This window comes from Clytia hemisphaerica, unplaced genomic scaffold (genome assembly GCF_902728285.1).
Source record: "Clytia hemisphaerica strain Z4C2 unplaced genomic scaffold, Clytia hemisphaerica genome assembly, whole genome shotgun sequence".
Taxonomy (NCBI): Eukaryota; Metazoa; Cnidaria; class Hydrozoa; order Leptothecata; family Clytiidae; genus Clytia; species Clytia hemisphaerica.
The window spans coordinates 99291-121499 of record NW_027104408.1 but is presented as its reverse complement, the minus strand read 5'-3'; the positions used below and the strand labels follow the sequence as shown (position 1 = coordinate 121499).

Sequence of the window (22209 nt, the reverse complement as noted above, 5' to 3'; positions counted from 1 at the left end):
TTTTCTGCTCTTTTTGGCATTTTTTCATGCATGTTTTTTCAAAAATGCCAGTGGGATCTCTGTAAGAACAATTTAAGGCTGTGTGGACTCGAAAACAGCCTGTTTCCTAGGAAAATGTACAAAAATACATAAAAATGGGGAAATAAGAACATCCATGTTAAGAACATTTTTAGGCTTAAAACACTCAAAAAAGTTAAGAACATGTTCATATAAAAAAACGTGTACTTCGGTATATTTAAATTCCGCGGCGAGAAAGAAAGCAGGTCTGTCCCGATATTTGAATCCTACATATTAGTCTGTTGCACTTTTACTAGCTTTTACTGCCCAGAAAAATCGACACAGGTTTCGAATTCTTATACACGTTTCTTTTTATTAAAACATCTGAATTTTTTGAAGCCTTTGGATGTTCTTAACTTTTAGAGTTCTAATAGAAAAAAAGGTGTTTTTTGAGTCAACAAAGCCTTAAAATGCTCCTAATTTGTTCTTAACATTTTGGTCAGCGAAGCCTTATTATCTTATATAGTTTGTTGTTATAAAAAAAAACGTGTAGTTTGAAAAACTGTGATATAATGTCGGAGCTTTTTTTAAATCCAGAGGACACCCTTTTATCAGTTATGTACACAAGGCATTGAAATCCTGTTGATCGTAAAGCAACCTTAATCAAGAAGTTTTTACTTAAAGGTTTTGTTTTTAAATAAGAGTGATATCGTTTGCTTACTCATCACTTTTAATTCACAAGCTTTTTCACTTGGATTGACACGGATGTGGAGTAAGATTGGTTAAAAAAAAGGAGAAGAAAAACATCTTTTTGCTTATATCAGCACAATTTAACAATAGGCAGATACTGCCCTGATATGAAATATTTCTTAAAAGATGTTTGGGTTTGAGTAATCAGACAGGGTCGAGTAGTAACGCCTGATGTCTGAAGTTATTACACCGGGGTCCTTCCAAATATACAGTAAACTCTCTTTAATTTGAAAGGTTCTGTAATTCGACCTAGAACATTGGACCCCTTTAGCTAGAGAGTCGGGCAAATCATGCTCTGTAATCTGATGAATCTTTTGAAGGTTCGAAAAAGGTTCTTGGTTTAGCTTAGTCATTTGACGATCGAATCGTAGAGAGGCAACTGTACACATTTTCGTAAATGTTTTAGCTCAGGCTCTACATAGGAGGTGACCGTAGTGCAGTGGTAGAGCATCCGGCTAACGGTTCGCAAGGTTGTGGGTTCAACCCCCAGCCGGGTCATACCAAAGATTCCAAAATTGGTACTTGATGCCCTGCTTGATGCTCAGCAATTAAGAGAAGGATCAAGGGTAAGTGGAGCAATCCAGGGAGAAAGAGTGGTACCCTCCCCTACCTTCGGGTAGAAAGCTATCGAAAGAGGAGCCTGTGGGTCGCCTCCATCTGCGGTCGTAGACTTACTTACTTACTACTTAGGAGGCCCCCTCACAAGCGGTATGCCTGATCACGATATCACGCAAATTTTGTCTTGGATCACGATCCCGCAAATTCAGCAAAAAAATTGGATAATCGTGCATCCCTTAGAAAAAGTCAAAATCACGCATCATGGCTCAAAAATCTTTCAAATCACGATCACGGTTTAACCTCTTATCCGGCAATCACGAAAAAAATCTCCAAATCACGTAATCGCGGTAAAAAAAGTCCCTATCACGCCATCACGAAAACCTCGCATAGGGCGTCTAAAATCTAACAAAATGTTAACATTCTACTTTAATTTCTTATATTTAAAAAGTCATTTTGAAATTGAATTTACGCGATGTGTGATTTATTGATTAAGCCCTTTGCTCTCAAGCTGTAAACATCTAAATCTTAGCAGAGATTTATTTCTGCTTTAAAAACTTAATTGGGCAACAAATATTACGAAATTATTAAAAGAAAGACGTATCTAATTTTGCTATATACGTTTTGTATAAGAACATCCACAACTTTTGAAGCCTTTGGATCTTCTTAACTTTTTGAGTTTTATAAGCCTAAAAATGTTTTTAGCATATCTTTATTTTCACCATAATGTGAGTATTTTTGTCCATTTTTCCTAAGAAATCGGGTGGTTAAGAGTACACAAAGGCTAAAAATTGTAAAAATGTTCTCAACTTGTTCTTAAGATTTAGGCCATCAAAGCCTTATGTTTTATCAAAGTTTGTTCATATAAAAAAGGGGTAATGGAAACTGCTAAGAAACTCATTTACGCTTATGCTTCGATAAAATTTCTAATAAAAAATGGATGATGAAATATCACTTAAAAAACTTATAGGGTTATCATTAATGACGTGATCTGAATAGCTCTTGCAAAAAAAAAACGCTCAATACTCTTTATTAGAGATTTGTCCTAAGATTACTAGTAAGAATTTGTTTGAATTTGTTCTATTCTTAGCTAGGATATCCTCTTTATTACTAAAACTGGTTTTTCAAGTTTTAGATGTTTATACTAATGAGTTATATTGATCAAATTTCGAAATTGCTGATTGTCACTTTTTAAGTTATTCTGGTAAAACAAGACGAGAATAAAAAGTATTTAAGGCCGCTGAATTTGTTAATATCTCACTCATACTTCAAAGTCTAAAGTCAACCATCATCGACCAAGCGAGTCAAAACCGGGCAGTTCAAAAAGGTGACAGTTAGGTTTGTAAAGCTCTTCGAACGTTTAAAAGTAGTGAACAAGATATCTATTTTATCGATACCTATTCTCAAACGATAATGGCACCACACGAATCAACAAGAATCGAATCAATTCGACCAATCACTATGGAATCGATTTTATTCGGGGATGAACTTAACACTGATAGTTTGAAAACGAAAATCGAGGACTACGATTTTTATCGATATCTCGTTTCTGATTTTCACGGAATTGCTCGGTGTAAAATTATCACTAAATCAGCGTACCCGCGCATGTCAAAAAAGGGGCCTGGAATTGCTTGGAGGACACCTGTTCTATCGTTCGACAGTTTCAACAATTATGATCTGACACGGGTTGATGGTAAACGATGCACGGACGCGCGGTTGATCGTTGAACAAAGCGTCCCCCGTCCGCTACAGTGGGCAGGAAAAGGACACTCAGTTGCAGGTGTTATATGTGAAACATGGTGGGGAGTTGATGAACAACCACAAATGGCATGTCCGCGCTATATGGCCCGACGTCTATGCGAGAAACTTGAATCAGAATTCAAGCTACGCATTCTTCACGCTTCAGAAATGGAGTTCACCATCTTCAAAGAAAACATGGAACCACTTTTTGAAGAAGGTGGTTTCTACATTTCACAAGAGTTCGCCAACCATGAAGAAGAGCTTCTCTCTTTATCAACGATGTGCGAGAAAGCAGGTATCCCAATTGAAACACTTCAAACAGAATATGGACCAGGGCAAATTGAACTTGTGTTAAAACCAGAATTTGGTGTCGAAGGAGCTGACAATGAATTTTTGTTTAAAAATGCTGCCAAAGAAATGCTACAAAAACCAGGACAATATTCGAGATGTACTTTTATGTCTAAACCAATCATAGATAAAGTTGGTAAGTTACATCTTATTTTTCTTTAACTTCATTCTTTAACTTGCCAGCTGGCACACAATTTTGTTTCAACGTTTATCTAACGTTCACAACGTCCATATAACGTTAGATGAACGTTGAAAGAACGTTGTTTGCCAGCTTGGTACAATCCTTTATCGGGGAATTTTTATTCATCTCGCCAATTTTTCTAATTTGGCTACGCCATTGGGAAAACAAAAACGAGCAGTCTTTTTTACAAAGTCAATGAAAACAGGAAAAACTTGGTGAGATTTCACTAGCATTTCAACTAGGAAATAAGAACAAGAACCTTACTTTCTTTACTTTTCTCGATTAACTATTCCGATCGGGTTACGTTTTCTAGGAAACGGGAATAAGAACTTGTCGACCAAGGACACAAAATCCCACTCTACTTTCTTTACTTTGATTTATTAACTATTCCGATCGGGTTTGGTTTTATAGGAAACGGGAGCCATTACAACCATTCATTATGGAAAGTTAAAGAAAACGGAGACGTCGAAGACGCCATGTGGGATGGCAGTGAGGACTGTAAACTTACAAAAACTGCACAACATTGGTTAGCCGGAATCATGAAACACTCCCCGGCATTGGCAGGTAAAATAGCTTCCCAGCTGACACATAATGTTGTTTTAACGTTCATCTAACGTAATATGAATGTCGTGGACATTAAATGAACGTTGAAACAACGCTGTGTGCTAGCTGGGTTACTCCAGGCAAGAAAACGTGTACATTAGCAAAAAATATTACAGTCAATGCAACTCTCTTTCTAATTCGAACCACCTTTATTCGAATCTTTCTTTAGTTCGAACTAAGTCGTTGGTTATCTCAACTTGAAAGTCACATAGATTACTCTCTGTAAATTTTCGGTCTCTTAAAATCGAATTAGAGAGAGTCAAATGCGTAGCTTTTTCTTCGAAATAATTTCAATGAATGGATATATTCGCCAGTTTGTGTATTTGGGATATATCGAAGGAAACGGTATAAAGCAAAAGTAACTAAAGTCGCGTTCCACTTTGCTTGACGACCGTAAAAACGCCAAAAAATAGTCGTCTGTTTAGGTGAGCAAAGTTGATATAGAGTTTTCAAGTTTGCTTTGCGTCGACTTCCTTTACCGTATCGAGATTTGAATTGCTTTCATTTTCGTATAATGATTCTCACTCACCTATTGTATATTTCATTGTTCCTAGGAAATAACATAACTTTTTTTTTCTCTCCACAGCTATATGTAACCCAACAGTGAACTGCTGGAGACGTTTACACGTTGTCAGTGGTGAACACGATATCGGTAAGCCAACGTCTTCTGCTTTATTGCCGTAAAATCATATATTTACAACCCCAAAGATTTTGTAGTTAGTACAAAATTCTACTTGATGCCTGTCTGCTTGATGCTAAGTTATTAAGGGTGTGGGGGAAAATCTAGGGGCAGGAGTGGTGCTCTCACCTACCATTGGTTAGACGGCTAAAGAAAGGGAGCCTTCGGGTTGCCCTCGAATGTTGTCGCAAACTAGGGGTGGGGGGTAAACCACCATTTTTCAAGCACTATCTTTAAATCCTACTGTGCTAGAGTTTTTTTTATGCATTTCTACCTGAATAACAATAATCTGAAAATTTTTTTCCATTTCATGCATTTTTCAGGAAAGGGTAACGTTTTCTAGAAGTCTACTGCTCACTTTAACTGGAAATAGTCCATGATAACCTCTAAAATATTCCTTATCTTTCTCCAGTTTAGTGCCAAAATTGAGATTTTCTCTGCGGTGACCGTTTATATGAAGTTTAATGTATTTTGCTTAGGCTTTATGAAATTTTGAAAAAAAATTAGGTAGCTCCATTTTACCATTAGGGCTTCCTTTCCAGGTATATTTCTACTCCTGAAAGTTGAAGGCTCTAATACAATCAAGAAAAAAAGTTATCTTACATAAAGAAATGTTGTAGACAACCAGACCTACCCCCAAAAGACCCCCATTTTACGACTTTTGGACGATTTTAGAAAAGTCATAACTTTTGAACCTTTTGAGCTAATGGTCTGAAAATTTCAACATTTTTCATCATCTTATTATGTAGAACATGAATGCCAAATTTCAGCAATGGAAATGTCATGGGTCAGATGTCATCATGTCAAGTTGACAAGCCTAAACTCACTAGTTCCGCATGATTTTGTGACCAGTTTTTGACCTCAAAACTGACTTAACTGCTTCTGAAAGTGACTCTAGTTGCTTTATTTCAATAGTTAACCATGAATTAGCATCCCTCCAGCTATTACCATTAAAATGTTTTAATAATGATAGAACATCAAAAATCAGAATTTTTGGGGTTTTAGACCCTTTTTGTCAGTTTTTGGTCCGGCAATTCCTGAAAAATGCATGAAATGGAAAAACTTTTTCAGATTATTCTTATTCAGGTAGGAATGCATCAAAAAAACTCTAGCACAGTAGGATTTAAAGATAGTGCTATTTTACCCCTACCCCTACGCAAACTTATTACTTAGAATCCGTTTTTCTTTAGAGTTATTGGTTGAACTTATTTAGCTAGCAACCTGTTCAGCTCACTAATGTTCTCTGAAAATACTATATACTTTATTGAAAGCTGAGAGATGGTTCAATAGACCTTTTCATAAATTGCGTCACGAACATCACTTGCCTCGTTTTGAAATTATGGCCACGGTGATTAACTCCCAGCGGATTATATTAAAACTACATTCTATAAAATTTATTTATAAAATAATTAATAAAAAGAATCATTTAATGTCTCACATAATCACCATATGGTAATTGTTTAAATACGAGGCAAGTGATGTTCGTGACGTAATTTATGAAAAGGTCTATTTGAAATAATAAAAACCTTTTTGTCTTTTTTGTCATGTAGGTACTCCAGATAATATTACTTGGGGACTCGAAAGCCGTGATACAATGATCCGCGTCATCGCTCGCGGTGCTGGAAAAGCAACATACCTCGAAAACCGTTCACCCGGGGCTGCCATGAATCCTTACCTCGGTTTAGCCGGAATGGTAGCTGCCGGATTAGACGGAATCCGGAACGAGTTGGAGTTACCAGCCGAAGGTACCGGATTAAACGAATGTGGTAAGTTAACGGGTAGCCTGGAAGATGCTTTGCAAGCTCTGGAAAATGACGGCGCTATGGTTGATCTCCTTGGACAAGAATTTGTTAATTGGTTCACAGGAGCCAAGAGAAATGAAATGGTTTGTTTACAAAAATACACAGAGAAACATGATGGGGATAGCTTTAAAGCCAAGCTCGAATATTACTCACGATGGATCTGAACTTTATTAATTAAATTGAATATTTTAAGACAGTCGCTCTGTCTCAAATTGATATTTTCCCAGGAGAGCTCTATAAGGAGAAAAAAATGTGAATTTCTTTGCTTCGTTCAATCAAAATTCCTTTTTCATTTAAGAAATTAATTAATCTCTCAAAAATCGGTCTCAGTCAAGTAGAGGTCAACTGTCTTAATTATTACTATTACTGTAGCATTGGAAGTGTCAATAATACTAGATCGTTTCGGACACTTTAAATTTTCGGACAGCATGATTTTTTGTCCGAAATTTTGTGATCTGATATTGGTCTCTTAAGTGTAAGAATTTTTTTTCGAAAGATTGTGTTGTTATTTTGTACATATAATTTTATATATCAACAACAATTTCATTGTAAAGAAAAAAATTTAAATAACTAGTAAAAATTATGGAAAACAACTTGTTTTAGCTCATTACCAAAATCTTGTATCATTTTAAATTTTGTTTCGTTTTTATTGTAAAGTTTTTCTACAGTTTTTCTAGGGGGATTTGTTTCTTGCCGAAAGAAAGAAATGATGAACTTGTCGATAAATTTCTATCGTTTCTATTATAACATAACACACCCTTCTCACAGGCCCACTGGAAAAATTGACCAAAATAATCGTCCCCGGTGGAAAATTATAGTCTAATTTTTATCTCCACTGAAAATAGTCAGATAAGAAAATCCTCACTGCAAAATGTTATGCTATTTTATCCATCCCCACTAAATTTTCTGACTGCAAAACAAAAGAATTGAGATCCCCAGCCGTAAATTATGGGAATATCAATCCCCATCAAGTTTCAGGCCGTTATTTTTGTTCCTACTGGGTCTGTTATAAGGGGTTTAATATAAACTTCTGTCTTTAGTAAGAGCTCCACGCCTTAAAAATATCTTTTAGCAAGCCTTCCCTCAGTGGAACATACCCCTCGTTTAATTCTTTGGTTTTCAAGTCAGAAAATTCAATGGGGATGGAAAATTAGTGAATATTTTGCAGCGAATTTGATTATTTTCAATGGGGACTAAAATTGGAGGATAATTTTCCACCGGGGACGATATTTTGGACAATTTTTCCAGTGAGAAGGGTTCCCAGTGGGTCTGTGAGAAGGGGGTGTATTATTTTCCTGTCAAAAAATCATTCACAAAATCTTTTGCAGAGCAGAAGACACTACACGAGGACCAGAAAATTTAGTTTGCACGCAAAAAAACGTACTGTTATTCTGAATTGTTCGTTTTTTAAACATACTCAGAGTATTGGGAATTTCAAACAGAGTTTTTTCTGAGAAATTGAATGGGTCTTCAGAGCATCAGAGAAGAAATTTTGGCGGTTTTAATTTCTAAGTTTATTAAAGATACGTGCATTTTTGTTGCATCTTATACTATGGTTAAATAGGTCTCTTTTAGGCTTTCTGGTTTTAAATTAGCTTTGGTTCTTTTTGATAAATGTCGAATGAAATGTATAAAAATTGTTTTAATTCTAACAACCCATGATAGATACAACGGTGTTCTGGTATAATATGATAGTAGAGTCGTTCTGTGGTTATATGATAGATAAAGGGGTTTTTCTTGTTATATCAGGTATTTTTCTGGTTATAAGAGAGATGCAGGGGTTGTTCTGGTTATAACCCAGCTGGCACACAACGTTGTTTCAACGTTTAACTAACGTTCACAACGTCCACATAACGTTAAAGCAACGTTGTATGCCAGCTGGGAAGAGGGATACTTGGGTTGTTCTGGTTATAAGAGGGATACTTGGGTTGTTCTGGTTATAAGAGGGATACATGGGTTGTTCTGGTTATAAGAGGGATACAGGGGTTGTTCTGGTTATAAGAGGGATACTTGGGTTGTTCTGGTTATAAGAGGGATACAGGGGTTGTTCTGGTTATAAGAGGGATACAGGGGTTGTTCTGGTTATAAGAGGGATTCAGGGGTTGTTCTGGTTATAAGAGGGATACAGGGGTTGTTCTGGTTATAAGAGGGATACTTGGGTTGTTCTGGTTATAAGAGGGATACAGGGGTTGTTCTGGTTATAAGAGGGATACAGGGGTTGTTCTGGTTATAAGAGGGATACATGGGTTGTTCTGGTTATAAGAGGGATACTTGGGTTGTTCTGGTTATAAGAGGGATTCAGGGGTTGTTCTGGTTATAAGAGGGATACAGGGGTTGTTCTGGTTATAAGAGGGATACATGGGTTGTTCTGGTTATAAGAGGGATACAGGGGTTGTTCTGGTTATAAGAGGGATACAGGGGTTGTTCTGATTATAAGAGGGATTCAGGGGTTGTTCTGGTTATAAGAGGGATACTTGGGTTGTTCTGGTTATAAGAGGGATACATTGGTTGTTCTGGTTATAAGAGGGATACAGGGGTTGTTCTGGTTATAAGAGGGATACTTGGGTTGTTCTGGTTATAATAGGGATACAGGGGTTGTTCTGGTTATAAGAGGGATACAGGGGTTGTTCTGATTATAAGAGGGATTCATGGGTTGTTCTGGTTATAAGAGGGATACATGGGTGTTTCTGGTTATAAGAGGGATACATGGGTTGTTCTGGTTATAAGAGGGATACAGGGGTTGTTCTGGTTATAAGAGGGATACTTGGGTTGTTCTGGTTATAAGAGGGTTACAGGGGTTGTTTTGGTTATAAGAGGGATACAGGGGTTGTTCTGGTTATAAGAGGAATACAGGGGTTGTTCTGGTTATAAGAGGGATACTTGGGATGTTCTGGTTATAAGAGGGATACATGGGTTGTTCTGGTTATAAGAGGGATACAGGGGTTGTTCTGGTTATAAGAGGGATACTTGGGTTGTTCTGGTTATAAGAGGGATACAGGGGTTGTTCTGGTTATAAGAGGGATACAGGGGTTGTTCTGGTTATAAGAGGGATACAGGGGTTGTTCTGGTTATAAGAGGGATACTTTGGTTGTTCTGGTTATAAGAGGGATACTTGGGTTGTTCTGGTTATAAGAGAGATTCAGGGGTTGTTCTGGTTATAAGAGTGATACAGGGGTTGTTCTGGTTATAAGAGGGATACAGGGGTTTTTCTGGTTATAAGAGGGATAGAGGGGTTGTTCTGGTTATAATAGTGATACAGGGGTTGTTCTGGTTATAAGAGGGATACAGGGGTTGTTCTGGTTATAAGAGGGATACAGGGTTGTTTTAGGTTATAAGAGGGATACTTGGGTTGTTCTGGTTATAAGAGGGATACAGGGGTTTTTCTGGTTATAAGAGGGATACAGGGGTTGTTTAGGTTATAAGAGGGATACTTGGGTTGTTCTGGTTATAAGAGGGATACATGGGTTGTTCTGGTTATAAGAGGGATACTTGGGTTGTTCTGGTTATAAGAGGGATACAGGGGTTGTTCTGGTTATAAGAGTGATACAGGGGTTGTTCTGGTTATAAGAGGGATACATGGGTTGTTCTGGTTATAAGAGGGATACATGGGTTGTTCTGGTTATAAGAGGGATACAGGGGTTGTTCTGGTTATAAGAGGGATACTTGGGTTGTTCTGGTTATAAGAGGGATACAGGGGTTGTTCTGGTTATAAGAGGGATACTTGGGTTGTTCTGGTTATAATAGGGATACAGGGGTTGTTCTGGTTATAAGAGGGATACAGGGGTTGTTCTGATTATAAGAGGGATTCATGGGTTGTTCTGGTTATAAGAGGGATACATGGGTTGTTCTGGTTATAAGAGGGATACATGGGTTGTTCTGGTTATAAGAGGGATACAGGGGTTGTTCTGGTTATAAGAGGGATACTTGGGTTGTTCTGGTTATAAGAGGGTTACAGGGGTTGTTTTGGTTATAAGAGGGATACAGGGGTTGTTCTGGTTATAAGAGGAATACAGGGGTTGTTCTGGTTATAAGAGGGATACTTGGGATGTTCTGGTTATAAGAGGGATACATGGGTTGTTCTGGTTATAAGAGGGATACAGGGGTTGTTCTGGTTATAAGAGGGATACTTGGGTTGTTCTGGTTATAAGAGGGATACAGGGGTTGTTCTGGTTATAAGAGGGATACAGGGGTTGTTCTGGTTATAAGAGGGATACAGGGGTTGTTCTGGTTATAAGAGGGATACTTTGGTTGTTCTGGTTATAAGAGGGATACTTGGGTTGTTCTGGTTATAAGAGAGATTCAGGGGTTGTTCTGGTTATAAGAGTGATACAGGGGTTGTTCTGGTTATAAGAGGGATACAGGGGTTTTTCTGGTTATAAGAGGGATAGAGGGGTTGTTCTGGTTATAATAGTGATACAGGGGTTGTTCTGGTTATAAGAGGGATACAGGGGTTGTTCTGGTTATAAGAGGGATACAGGGGTTGTTTAGGTTATAAGAGGGATACTTGGGTTGTTCTGGTTATAAGAGGGATACAGGGGTTGTTCTGGTTATAAGAGGGATACAGGGGTTGTTTAGGTTATAAGAGGGATACTTGGGTTGTTCTGGTTATAAGAGGGATACATGGGTTGTTCTGGTTATAAGAGGGATACTTGGGTTGTTCTGGTTATAAGAGGGATACAGGGGTTGTTCTGGTTATAAGAGTGATACAGGGGTTGTTCTGGTTATAAGAGGGATACATGGGTTGTTCTGGTTATAAGAGGGATACAGGGGTTGTTCTGGTTATAAGAGGGTTACAGGGGTTGTTCTGGTTATAAGAGGGATACTTGGGTTGTTCTGGTTATAAGAGGGATACTTGGGTTGTTCTGGTTATAAGAGGGATACTTGGGTTGTTCTGGTTATAAGAGGGATTCAGGGGTTGTTCTGGTTATAAGAGGGATACAGGGGTTGTTCTGGTTATAAGAGGGATACTTGGGTTGTTCTGGTTATAAGAGGGATACATGGGTTGTTCTGGTTATAAGAGGGATACAGGGGTTGTTCTGGTTATAAGAGGGATACAGGGGTTGTTCTGGTTATAAGAGGGATACATGGGTTGTTTAGGTTATAAGAGGGATACATGGGTTGTTCTGGTTATAAGAGGGATACAGGGGTTGTTCTGGTTATAAGAGGGATACATGGGTTGTTCTGGTTATAAGAGGGATACAGGGGTTGTTCTGGTTATAAGAGGGATACAGGGGTTGTTCTGGTTATAAGAGGGATACATGGGTTGTTCTGGTTATAAGAGGGATACATGGGTTGTTCTGGTTATAAGAGGGATTCAGGGGTTCTTCTGGTTATAAGAGGGATACAGGGGTTGTTTAGGTTATAAGAGGGATACAGGGGTTGTTCAGGTTATAAGAGGGATACAGGGGTTGTTCTGTTTGTATGGCAGATTCAGGGTTTTTTCTGGTACTATGAAAGATAAAGGAGTTGTTCTGGTTTTATGATAGATACAGGGGTGTTTCCGGTTATTTGATGATTACAGAGGTGTTCTGGTTTTTATTTTAAGGACAAAATTTGAAACGTTTTACCTTTTAAATTGGTAGTTTTTAGACCAATGACCACCCCCTCCGTTTATTATTAGGCACCTGGAGTAATTGACGCCCGGGGGGGGGGGTACTACCCTTGTCGACCGACGGGGATGCTCCGCTGAGGTTCGAAAAATGGACCCTACGTGGGACTCGAAATTTGCGAAAAAAGTGACCCTGAATGGGACTGAAATTCATAAATTTTCTCAAACTTTCTACTTTTTCCAAAAATTTTCCAAAAATAGGCACCCTACGAGGGACTGATTTTTCTATTTTGGTGTTTTTGCGACCCTACCTGGGACTCGTGGAGGTTAAAAAAGGTACCCTGACCAGCAGAGCATCCCCGTAACCCAACTTGCCCTAGTCCCCCCCCCCGGGACTTGACGAATTAAATGCACTTTTCGTAAAAAGAAATAACAGGAAAATGTGATTGATCGCGAATTAATGTAGTAAAAGTATATATTTGATAGATGAAGAATTCTTTTAAAGAATTCAAAACTTAAATAAATACAAAGTATAAAGTGTATAAAGATTTTATGAAAATGAGATTAAATAAAAAGCAGGAAATCGAAGATAGGGAAATAAATTTCATTTTCAGCTTTTCCAAATGGAAAACAGCGTAGTAGTATCTATGCAAAGACACGTGTGTGATTGAGAAAAGTAATATTTGCGGAATATTCTTCCATTCTGCTTGTGTTGAGGAAAATACGAATGAGGTTATCATGATGAGGGTGTAGATGAAGATGAAGATGTCATTGCATCATCATAGAACCAACAGCTGATAGGTTGTAAGTGACGTAAGATCAGCTGTGGGAACACTCAATAGCGAGATTATGTATCTGGAATTCTCTACGGCTACGGCTAAAGTGGCGAGTAATGGCGGATGAAAGCAAGTTCGATATTCAACGTACGGCATTATGCCGACTTTGTTTATACGGTGTTTTGGTGTTTTCCCGTACAGAGCAAAGTAGACAACGACATGTCGCCTTTGTTGACGACCCGTACAGGCAGCGCCGCAACCGTAGCCGTAGAATATCTCCGATACATAATCTCGCTAATGTAAGCTACCTACCGTACGTGCGGCCCTTAAGGATCCTTTTCCAAGTTTCCAAGCGTGCACTCTACGGGTGTAAATAATGAGTTTTTATATGAGTAAAATTTTGGATAATCAGACCATTCACTTAAGTCTGTCTGAAAATAATATGCAGTGGAGACAAAAAAGGCTGTAATTTTTTATAGAATTTATATTAGACAGCGGTTTTGTGCTTGTTGAAAAGATATTCAAGAGTGGAATACTACCAAATAAAATAAAAAAAAGATGACTTTGAGACAGACTTGGGTATTTGGCAACAGGAGAAGGAAACGTTTCCGTGAGGCTTGAAACCACAGCCTTTTGATCAGGAGTCAAGCGCTTTAATCACTTGGCCGAGCACCGCTCCCTCGAATTATCATTTAATTTTCAATGAATATTATACTGTATACAAAGAATCACGAAATCTTCAAACGGGAATCATATCTTATTGTTAAGAATTTTCACAATTTCCTTCAAAAATTTCAAATAAATACAACTAGTAAAAAGAAATAAAGCGCTCAGTATTTCAATGTTTTTGAATGAATGAATTTTGATCTATAAATCGCGTGCATCTCAAAAGTCGCACGCGAACTGTGGATTTGGCTTTACGTCCCTTTGATTGAATGCCATTTATAAATAAGTGCAATTTTTGAAACTGAAAATATTTTTTGTTGAAATACAGTATATTGTGCTCGTGAGAAGCCTCATGGATATCATAATTCAAAATAGCCTCAATAGTAAGTTATCATCAGCAATACAAAAAAATTATCTTATTTTATAATCTGGTCTAGTAGCCTGCGGCAATTTGTTAATGATTTTGATATCAGGCTAGCTAACGGGTATTTCTTTCTATCAAATCTTTTTAATTCGAACTTGAATTTGGAAGAAGCTCTTGTTTAAGGTGCACGGTTTTAAGGCGTGCGAGGTGGTGCTTAGCAGACGCTATTTTGTATTTCTTTGGTAGTTCTTTTGGCATCCAGAACGCTCACTTAACAAGCAAACACCGCATTAAAAAAATCAAATTAAAAGTAAAGGAAAAACCTAACGAACAAAAAATTGCAAAAAGAATCGAGTGAGCTTTGTTGCGGCGGATATGTAATTAATGGAAAACGGTAATTAATTTAAGAGACTTCTCTCCACAATAATTTTTTGATTGCTTTTTCTCTTAACTTTAATCTGGTTTGTCTACTGATGACTTGATTTACTGGTCATGTGTTAACATGTGCAGACGTCGCAAATCTTTGATTTTACTGAACTACTCTTGTGTGCTTAATTGTAGGGAGGGGTCGTTGAATAAGCAAGGGAGTGGGTAGTCCAGATAAAAATAAACAAAATGGTATCAATAAAGTTCTATTGACCTGATTTTGCTAAAAATCCCTAGGAAAATGAAGGTTTTGGCCAATTTTGGCACTTCGTAGCATAAAAGTCATAAAATGGGGGATCATTATAAAAAAAATTGCAAAAATTGCAAAATGACCCCCCTACAATATTAAGCACACAAGTACTTGACTGCAGTTTTTCTTATAATATAAAGTGTGCCAAGTCTTAAAGCTAGACTATCTACCACATTGTTTTCTATTCTACTTGACAACCTACGGGGTTCGAATCTGAATTTGAAACGTTCGAAAATTCTGACGTAAAATAGAAAACACCCAGACTGTCGACTTTAAATTGAAGCTCTGTAATTAGATAGCGTATATAGTGTGTTATTAAGGAATTTAATATCTGTTTACTTATTATTTCAATCAATTGATCATAGCAATGCAATGTAAAAATGAAATTATAAAACATGAACCGAATTCTGTTTGGAGAATTTACAGACCCAACAACACCACCACCACCTGGTTATTGGTGCATCCAGCATGGTCTGCAAAATGAACACCTGACAAGTTTTACACAGACTGATGCCAATGATTGGCCAGTTAGCAGTAGTGTGCAAATTACAGACCCACCGAATTACAGGACAGTGCAGGTTGATTATGTGCTGGATGAACCACCACGGTATTTTGACGTCATTTCTAAAATGGTAAGATTGCTTTTCTTACGTTTTTCTTTTCCATTTTTAATTGTTTTCTTTTTTGGAATATTCTTTTGGTATCTTGACTCGCCCTCAGGGGTTTAGCTTTTTTTATGGTAGGCTGACGAATGAAAAATTAACTCTCTCAGTATATTGATAAGCGTAAGTATGTATTTGAGGCAGTGAACCGAACTTTTCGAACGGTGAATTGTAATCTTTTTTTGTGGCTTTGACCGGCGAAATTGGACGTTCGCCGGCCATAAATAAGACCCCTGCTCCCTTTTTACACTCAATGGTGTTTTCATATCAGGTACACTACTGGTTGAATACTTGAACAGGGGGGGGGGGGGGTGTTGACAATCTTTTAATTTGATAACTCGTCGAAAAGCTCTGATTCAGGTACATCCCGGCATTGAAATTCGAAATTGAATTTAGAATCCTCGTCCCTGAGTTGAGCTGCTAGAGACCTGATCATATTCGACCTTTGAAAATATTTTTCGACGTGGCAAAACAGAAAAAAAGAATCTCAAATCAAATCTACAAAACTTGTTTGATTTCAATCACCGAGTCAATCACAATCTTAATTATCAAATTAATGAAGGAGTAAATGAGGATTGGCATCCCGTCCTTTCTTTGCGTGTTTTAAATAGAAGTTCCGCGTATGGATTATACGGAAATGGATAATTAAGTAAAGACGTTCGGTCGAGTTTGCCAGTTTTTGATGGAATGTGATGCAAACATATTTGCCGCTAAATAAAATAAAAGAAAAAGTCGTTTATTATACGGTATTTCTGGGATGCATGTTTTTAATAGGAACCACTGAGCACTATGTCAGTCATGGATGTCCCTATTTTTTTCATATGCTCTTATAAGTAAGTAAGTCTACGACCGCAGTCAAAGGCAACCCGAAGGCTCCTCTTTCAATAGCTATCTACCCGAAGGTAGGATAGGGCGCCACTTTTTCTCCCTGGATTGCACCACTTACCCTTGATCCTTCTCTTAATTTCTGAGCACCAAGTAGAGAGGCATCAAGTACCGTTTTGGGAATCTTTGGTATGACCCGGTTGGGGGTTGAGCCCACAACCTTGCGAACCGTAGCCGGATGCTTTACCACTGCACTACGGTATGCTACGGTATGCTCTTATAAAACTAACGCGTATTCAATTGGACAGTGCTTTCGTCCGTTACACGGATAGGAAAGGCGGGAAAATCTATGCGCAAAGTTTACAAGCGTAATGGCGGTACACGAAAAAAAAATCGACGGAGTTTCAAAGAAAGACCGTCAAACTCTACCAGCTGTACACTTTTTTTAGTAAACAAAAAACCTTTTGTAATTTTATTCTTAAAAAGTGATTTGTCTATATTTGACTTTAGCATACTCTAGTATTCAAATTAAAGTGAAAATTCTAGAAGCTAAACTTTTCATTTTCAAATATTTTTCTTATTATATTATATCTTTCGTTCTAGGCAACGACCAGTACAACAACCATCATTCATAACCCAAACAACAATAACAACCAAACAACAACAACAACAACAACAACAACATCTTCAAAACAATACAATATCCTTAAAAAATGTTGTTGTTGTCGAAATTCACTAAAATCATACATCTGCAAAGTTGCTGTTCTTTTCATGTTGATTTTGGGATTTATATTAATGATGTCGAGAATTAACTGTGAATGGTAATGGATTAAACGTTGTCTTTCTTGGAAGCACAATATTGACCAACATTCTCCGGAAATAGTTCACCTTAAAGATGAACTACAGTCAACTATCATTTATTCAACCCTCTGTGATTCGAAAATTCCTGTATATCGAACCAAAACGTTGGTGTCTTCAGCTGTAAAGTGGCTTAATACTCCCTTTAATTTGAGTCATTCTTTAATTCGAAGAAAGTTCTCTATCCCTTCGTAATCGAATTAGAGGGAGAGCCAACTTTAGCCCAATGGACATACAACATGGTTTGATCATATCATCGAATGTAACTGGCACGTTTTGGACGTTTAGTGGACATTATTTGAATGTTATATCAACAGGGTAACCCAGATCTATATTCAATACTGTAAGTCGTTATCACGACCATCTAGATGTTACTGGACGGACTATAACCGTTACTGAAGCTTGAATTCGAATGAGAAAAACCCGTCATCGTTTCCTCTATCAGTAACACATGAGCAGTGAATGGCTCAATCTAATCTACGAACATACAAGGTTCCGAGAATATGTTTATAGAAAAATGTTAAATTGTTAAATTGCCTCGATTATTCAAATGCGATATGAGGTCTTGATTATCCAAACCCGTTTGACTTTGGACGATATTATGGTTGTTTTATGAGACAAAACTGAACAATTATGTCTGGGTCATTGAATGTAATAACAAGACATTCGTTTTCACAAAATGTATTGATGAATTGTTTAGGCACAGTCTACACTTCGGATTATTTTTTTATAAGACAAATCTTTCCCAATCAAACTGTTATAGGGTCTTATTTCGATATCTCAGTTTTTGTGTATATTAGATTATGTGTCAAATTGTAAAATGTATCATTGCTGTCAGTTTAAAACCCTTAAACTTTTTGGATCATTTAACAAAATTGTCATGTCATGTAAATAGGACCTTCATATATCCCCCTTTCTCTCTCTCTCTCTCTGCTAATTATATGTGACCGTACAACGCGATGCTCTAAAATGAAAATAAATGCGATAACTTTTTTGCAAAAGTAAGGTATGAAGCCTTCTTATTAAAATGATTTTGTTGTGATAGGGTGAAAGTTTGGAATAACTGTACTGGTACAATCTTTCAATGAGGCCAAGCCTAGGGCATCGGTCAATACATGGTCATGTTTCAAATCGAGCGTCAGTTGATTTCAATGGACGATGAGGAGCCTCGCGATTAATTCACATATAAGAACCATTAAAATTTTGCTGAGGCTTGACTGTTCTTATTTTTTTGGCACTTTGAGCCTCAAATTGTTCTTATCCTGTTCTTATCTAAAGCGTTAAAAAGTTTGAAGTAAAAATCAAGAATAATATTTCTATTTCTAAAAGCTTTAATACTTATTTACTTACTAAGAACGGCTCATACTTTCACAAAAATGCTATTTCATACTTCAGGTATGTATTAATGTTACATTTAGGTTAAATGTCGATCCTAATCTAACAAGAATGCTGTAAGAATATTTTCGGATGATTTTTCCTAAAAAGTTAAGAATATCCATGATGAAATGAAAAAAACACCATTTTATATAAAAAAGCGTGTATATCACTTGCACGGTAATAGTCACTGTGTCCCTGTGGTTGTAGCTGTAGATAACATTTAGAATCTGTAGATTTAATTGGTTCAGGTCGTCAGATGGTACATACGTTGATTCAACGCCCAAAGACTGCTATGTAAGAATGTAAGGGATATATGAAGTTTTCTATTTCATCTAATCCATTCTCTTTACATTTTACCATTACCTTTGACGTGGCTTAATTTGAATTTTTATTAAAATCCATATTATTGTAGTTTTAGGTGAACATTAAAAACACAGTTGTGCATGCGACGTTTGTCTTTATCAAGTAATAGTATAGTAGTTTTAGAGAGATCGTTTTTGAACATATGAGTATCTTTTGGTAGATTGAAATATTGGAATATTTGAAGATTGCTACGAGATCTAGTGCATCTTAACAATCCGTTTTTATTTGCACTTCAGATTTTTCTGCTGGTAGGGCCCCTTGTCTTGAATGAAGACTGGAAGTAAAACTTTTCTTTTATTAGAAAGTTGCAGTAGCAGGCCCTTGTGTCACAGACCCGCTTGGAATTCAGCTCCACTGGAAAATTTGGTCAAAATTTCGTCCCGTTGGGAAGAATACGTACCCTATGAGGAACTGGTTTTTCTATTTCGGTGTTTATGTGACCCTACCTAGAGTAGGAGGTGAAAAAAGGTACCATGACCAGTGGAACATCACCGTACCACTTTTTACTAAAGTACCCCAGCACCGAGATGGTGGTCGAGGGAGCATTGGCACAATATTTCTGGCCCCTCTTAACTTTCCAAATCTTGGCGTGAGCCATGTAGCAAACCTGATTGGACTCCAAATCTCAACCATTCATCCTTTGGGCCAAATCATGTATGGCCCTCACCACTTATGCCTTTCCCTAAAATGCAAATGTGCCCCCCACGACACCTGCCAGGAGCAGTGTACAATTTTCATAGTTTTTATTATAGAAAGGAAGACAGTTTTTTTCTGTAAACATATGCCCAAAGCTGCCCGATGTGACGGACTTCTAAACAGTGTCGACAGACTGAATATTATTCAAGTGCTTTTTCTAAGTGCATTTTTTAAAAGAAATCATGTCGAAATTAGCAATAGTAACAAACCATGTTATTTGGTCTAGATTGTTGTCTTCCACAGAGCTCTGTTAGGATTATAGAAACGGAAAACTTTCATGGTATATTGCTAGCTGGCTGACTATTAATTCTTTCAATTCCTAGTCTGTTAAATATAAAATCTATAAAACACGCAATTAAAAGACAATTCAAGATGACAGACGCAACTTTATTATCCATGGACAATCCTGTCTTCAAAGCATTTGGTTTTTATGCAATGGTTGTCATCTTAAAAATGTTTGTGGTCCAGTTGAGTGTTCCATATAGACGAATCACAAGAAAGGTATAATCTTTTTAAGAACAATGAGGCTCATAATAGTTTGGAGCCTTTGGATGTTTTTAATTATTAGAGTTTTAAGCCTAAAAGTATTCGTAATATGTTCTTATGTTCACCATTTTGTGACTAATTTTGTCCATTTTGTCCGGCGGAACAACCGTTAGAGTGGGGAAGCTGAAAGGTCAAAATGAGATAAAATTCGCTAGAAAATTAAGAAAAAAATCTCATTTACTCGAAAATGGGGAGACTGAAGTCTCCCCAGTCTCCCCGCTTCCGCCTGGCCTGCTAAGTTTCAAGGTTTGCGACTCTATTAAAATGACATAAAATAATTATCTCCCATACCTGAAGTTAGCACACGTGACCTTGTTCAACCCAAACCTAATTCTTTTTCATTCACCAGAGTTTTTCCACACCCGAAGATATCAAAATGAACGATCCATCAGGAAAATTGAAAGTTATCAAAAATGATGATGTGGTTGAACGACACAGATCGTAAGTGTACACCACTTTTCATGATATGCACCACTACAATAAGAAAGAGCAACTGTTCTGTCCCTCCCTTCAACGAAATTGTGAAACTTTTTTCTGACCTTGACTGCTCACAGGGAATACCTTTAACGGTGGCAATGGGAAGACACCCCTGTCTCACGGACCCGTTGGGACCCCAGCCCCACTGAAAAATCTGGCAAAAATTTCGTCACCGTTAGGAATATACCCTGGAATTTCAGCCCCACTGGGAAATTGACTTAGATTTCATCCCCACTCGGAATTCAATGATTAAAAATTTCACTCCAAAACCATCCCCAGTGGATTTAACCTTTGAACAATAGAATTTCTATCCCCATTGGGATTTTAATAGGCACTGAGGAAAAGAGTTCCACCGGGGCTGCGAGACAGGGGTGTGGGAAGGAATGTTCAGCTAAGGAGGATCCCTTGCTCGTCTAAAAGGAATTTGAGAGACCTGACTCGACTCTTTCAAAAACTAACGCATTCTTTACCCCTGATTTTTCTTTAATTTCAGAGCTCATTTAAATGACATGGAAAATATCATCCCCTTTGTGCTGGTTGGTTTATTCTACGTTGCAACAAATCCTGCAGCTTCTACCGCCATCTTGCTTTTCCGTATTTTCACTGGATCCAGAATAGTACATTCGATTGTTTACCTGGGCCAAGTTCCACAACCAGCACGTGCTTTGTCTTTCTTCGTGAGCATGATTGTGAATTGTGTCATGGCCATTTTTACCTTACAAGCATTCCTTTGAAAAAGAATGAAGCTAAAGAATCGACTTTGACCGGAGAAAAAACTTTTTGTAGCACGTTTTTTTTATTTGAAAGCATAAATGGTTTTATGTAACAATTAGGGAATTTTTGTCTTAGTTATTTTTAAATTTGGAGTGTCAGATCTAGAAATTCTTCTATTATTTGCGCACTCAGCACTTTTTAAATTGAAAGAAAAATCTTCTACACTTTTATGTTAAGGTTCCTTTGTTAATCCTGCTGTGGTCTAACACTCTTTATAAGAACATCCAAATCTTTTCAAGCCTTTGGGGGGGATTGATTTTCAAGCTTAAAAATCTTCCGAACATATTCTTATTTTCACCATTTTATGAAAAGTGTTCTTAACTTCTTCTTGATATTTTTGCCATCGAAGCCTTATGCTCTTGCTCTTATATAGTCTGTTCTTATAAAAAAAAACGTACATGCACCAAATATCCATATCTCAATAAAATTTTTACCTTCAAGTGACTCTGATTTCTATTTACAAAATAAAAGTTTTTGTTTATGTTGAGAATGTAAACTGAGCCAATATAGAGGATATATTCAATGCAAGCAAAACGATAAAATTTTGTAATCTTGAGATTTGTCTGTCTGAAAGAAAGCTTTTGAAGTTGGTGACACGTTTGTTTGAAAGTTTTTTTCAGGGAAGGATTTTTCTTTCAGGAGTTCGCATGCTTAAGTTTCATTCATTTATTTCCTAGTTTGTGATTTGATATTTCGAATTCCAACTTTACTCCTGTAGTGTATACTGGCATTTAGGAGAAATGATTTAACAATTACAACCATAAAAGTCTTTTCTAACCTATTAAAAGTATTATCTCGTGGTTTTAAAGTCTCGGGAACCCGGGGTGGAGGGAGAGGAAATATAACAAATTTTGAGGGAAATTATACCGATCATTTATGTGAAATTAATCTCCATAAGCCAAAATTATAGTCCTTCTCATCATTCCAACACGAAGGTCAATTTCAC

General features: G+C 37.2%; 2 protein-coding genes across 2 annotated transcripts; both read left to right on the top strand.

Annotated features, from left to right (window-relative positions):
- The first annotated feature begins 2558 nt into the window (after window positions 1–2558).
- LOC136820152 (glutamine synthetase-like) lies at window positions 2559–7381 on the top strand. Its single transcript, XM_067076392.1, has 4 exons — window positions 2559–3526; window positions 3983–4135; window positions 4761–4826; window positions 6404–7381. The coding sequence occupies exons 1-4, from the start codon at window positions 2716–2718 to the stop codon at window positions 6817–6819; spliced, it is 1446 nt and encodes a 481-aa protein (XP_066932493.1). The 5' UTR covers window positions 2559–2715; the 3' UTR covers window positions 6820–7381.
- A 12392-nt stretch (window positions 7382–19773) lies between these two features.
- Window positions 19774–21431, top strand: LOC136820151 (microsomal glutathione S-transferase 1-like). The gene is made up of 3 exons (XM_067076391.1): window positions 19774–19967; window positions 20362–20453; window positions 20983–21431. Exons 1-3 carry the CDS (start codon window positions 19839–19841, stop codon window positions 21221–21223), a joined length of 462 nt encoding a protein of 153 aa, XP_066932492.1. The 5' UTR covers window positions 19774–19838; the 3' UTR covers window positions 21224–21431.
- The last annotated feature ends 778 nt before the right edge of the window (window positions 21432–22209 follow it).

What these genes read in the sequence shown, in the direction of transcription:
- LOC136820151 (XM_067076391.1), top strand. Translation starts at nt 19,839, where the DNA reads ATGACAGACGCAACTTTATTATCCATGGACAATCCTGTCTTCAAAGCA. An exon ending in ATAGACGAATCACAAGAAAG is followed by an intron (nt 19,968 to 20,361) that starts GTATAATCTTTT and finishes TTCATTCACCAG; the next exon opens with AGTTTTTCCACACCCGAAGA. An exon ending in GTGGTTGAACGACACAGATC is followed by an intron (nt 20,454 to 20,982) that starts GTAAGTGTACAC and finishes CTTTAATTTCAG; the next exon opens with AGCTCATTTAAATGACATGG.
- LOC136820152 (XM_067076392.1), top strand. Translation starts at nt 2,716, where the DNA reads ATGGCACCACACGAATCAACAAGAATCGAATCAATTCGACCAATCACT. An exon ending in ACCAATCATAGATAAAGTTG is followed by an intron (nt 3,527 to 3,982) that starts GTAAGTTACATC and finishes TTGGTTTTATAG; the next exon opens with GAAACGGGAGCCATTACAAC. An exon ending in ACACTCCCCGGCATTGGCAG is followed by an intron (nt 4,136 to 4,760) that starts GTAAAATAGCTT and finishes TTCTCTCCACAG; the next exon opens with CTATATGTAACCCAACAGTG.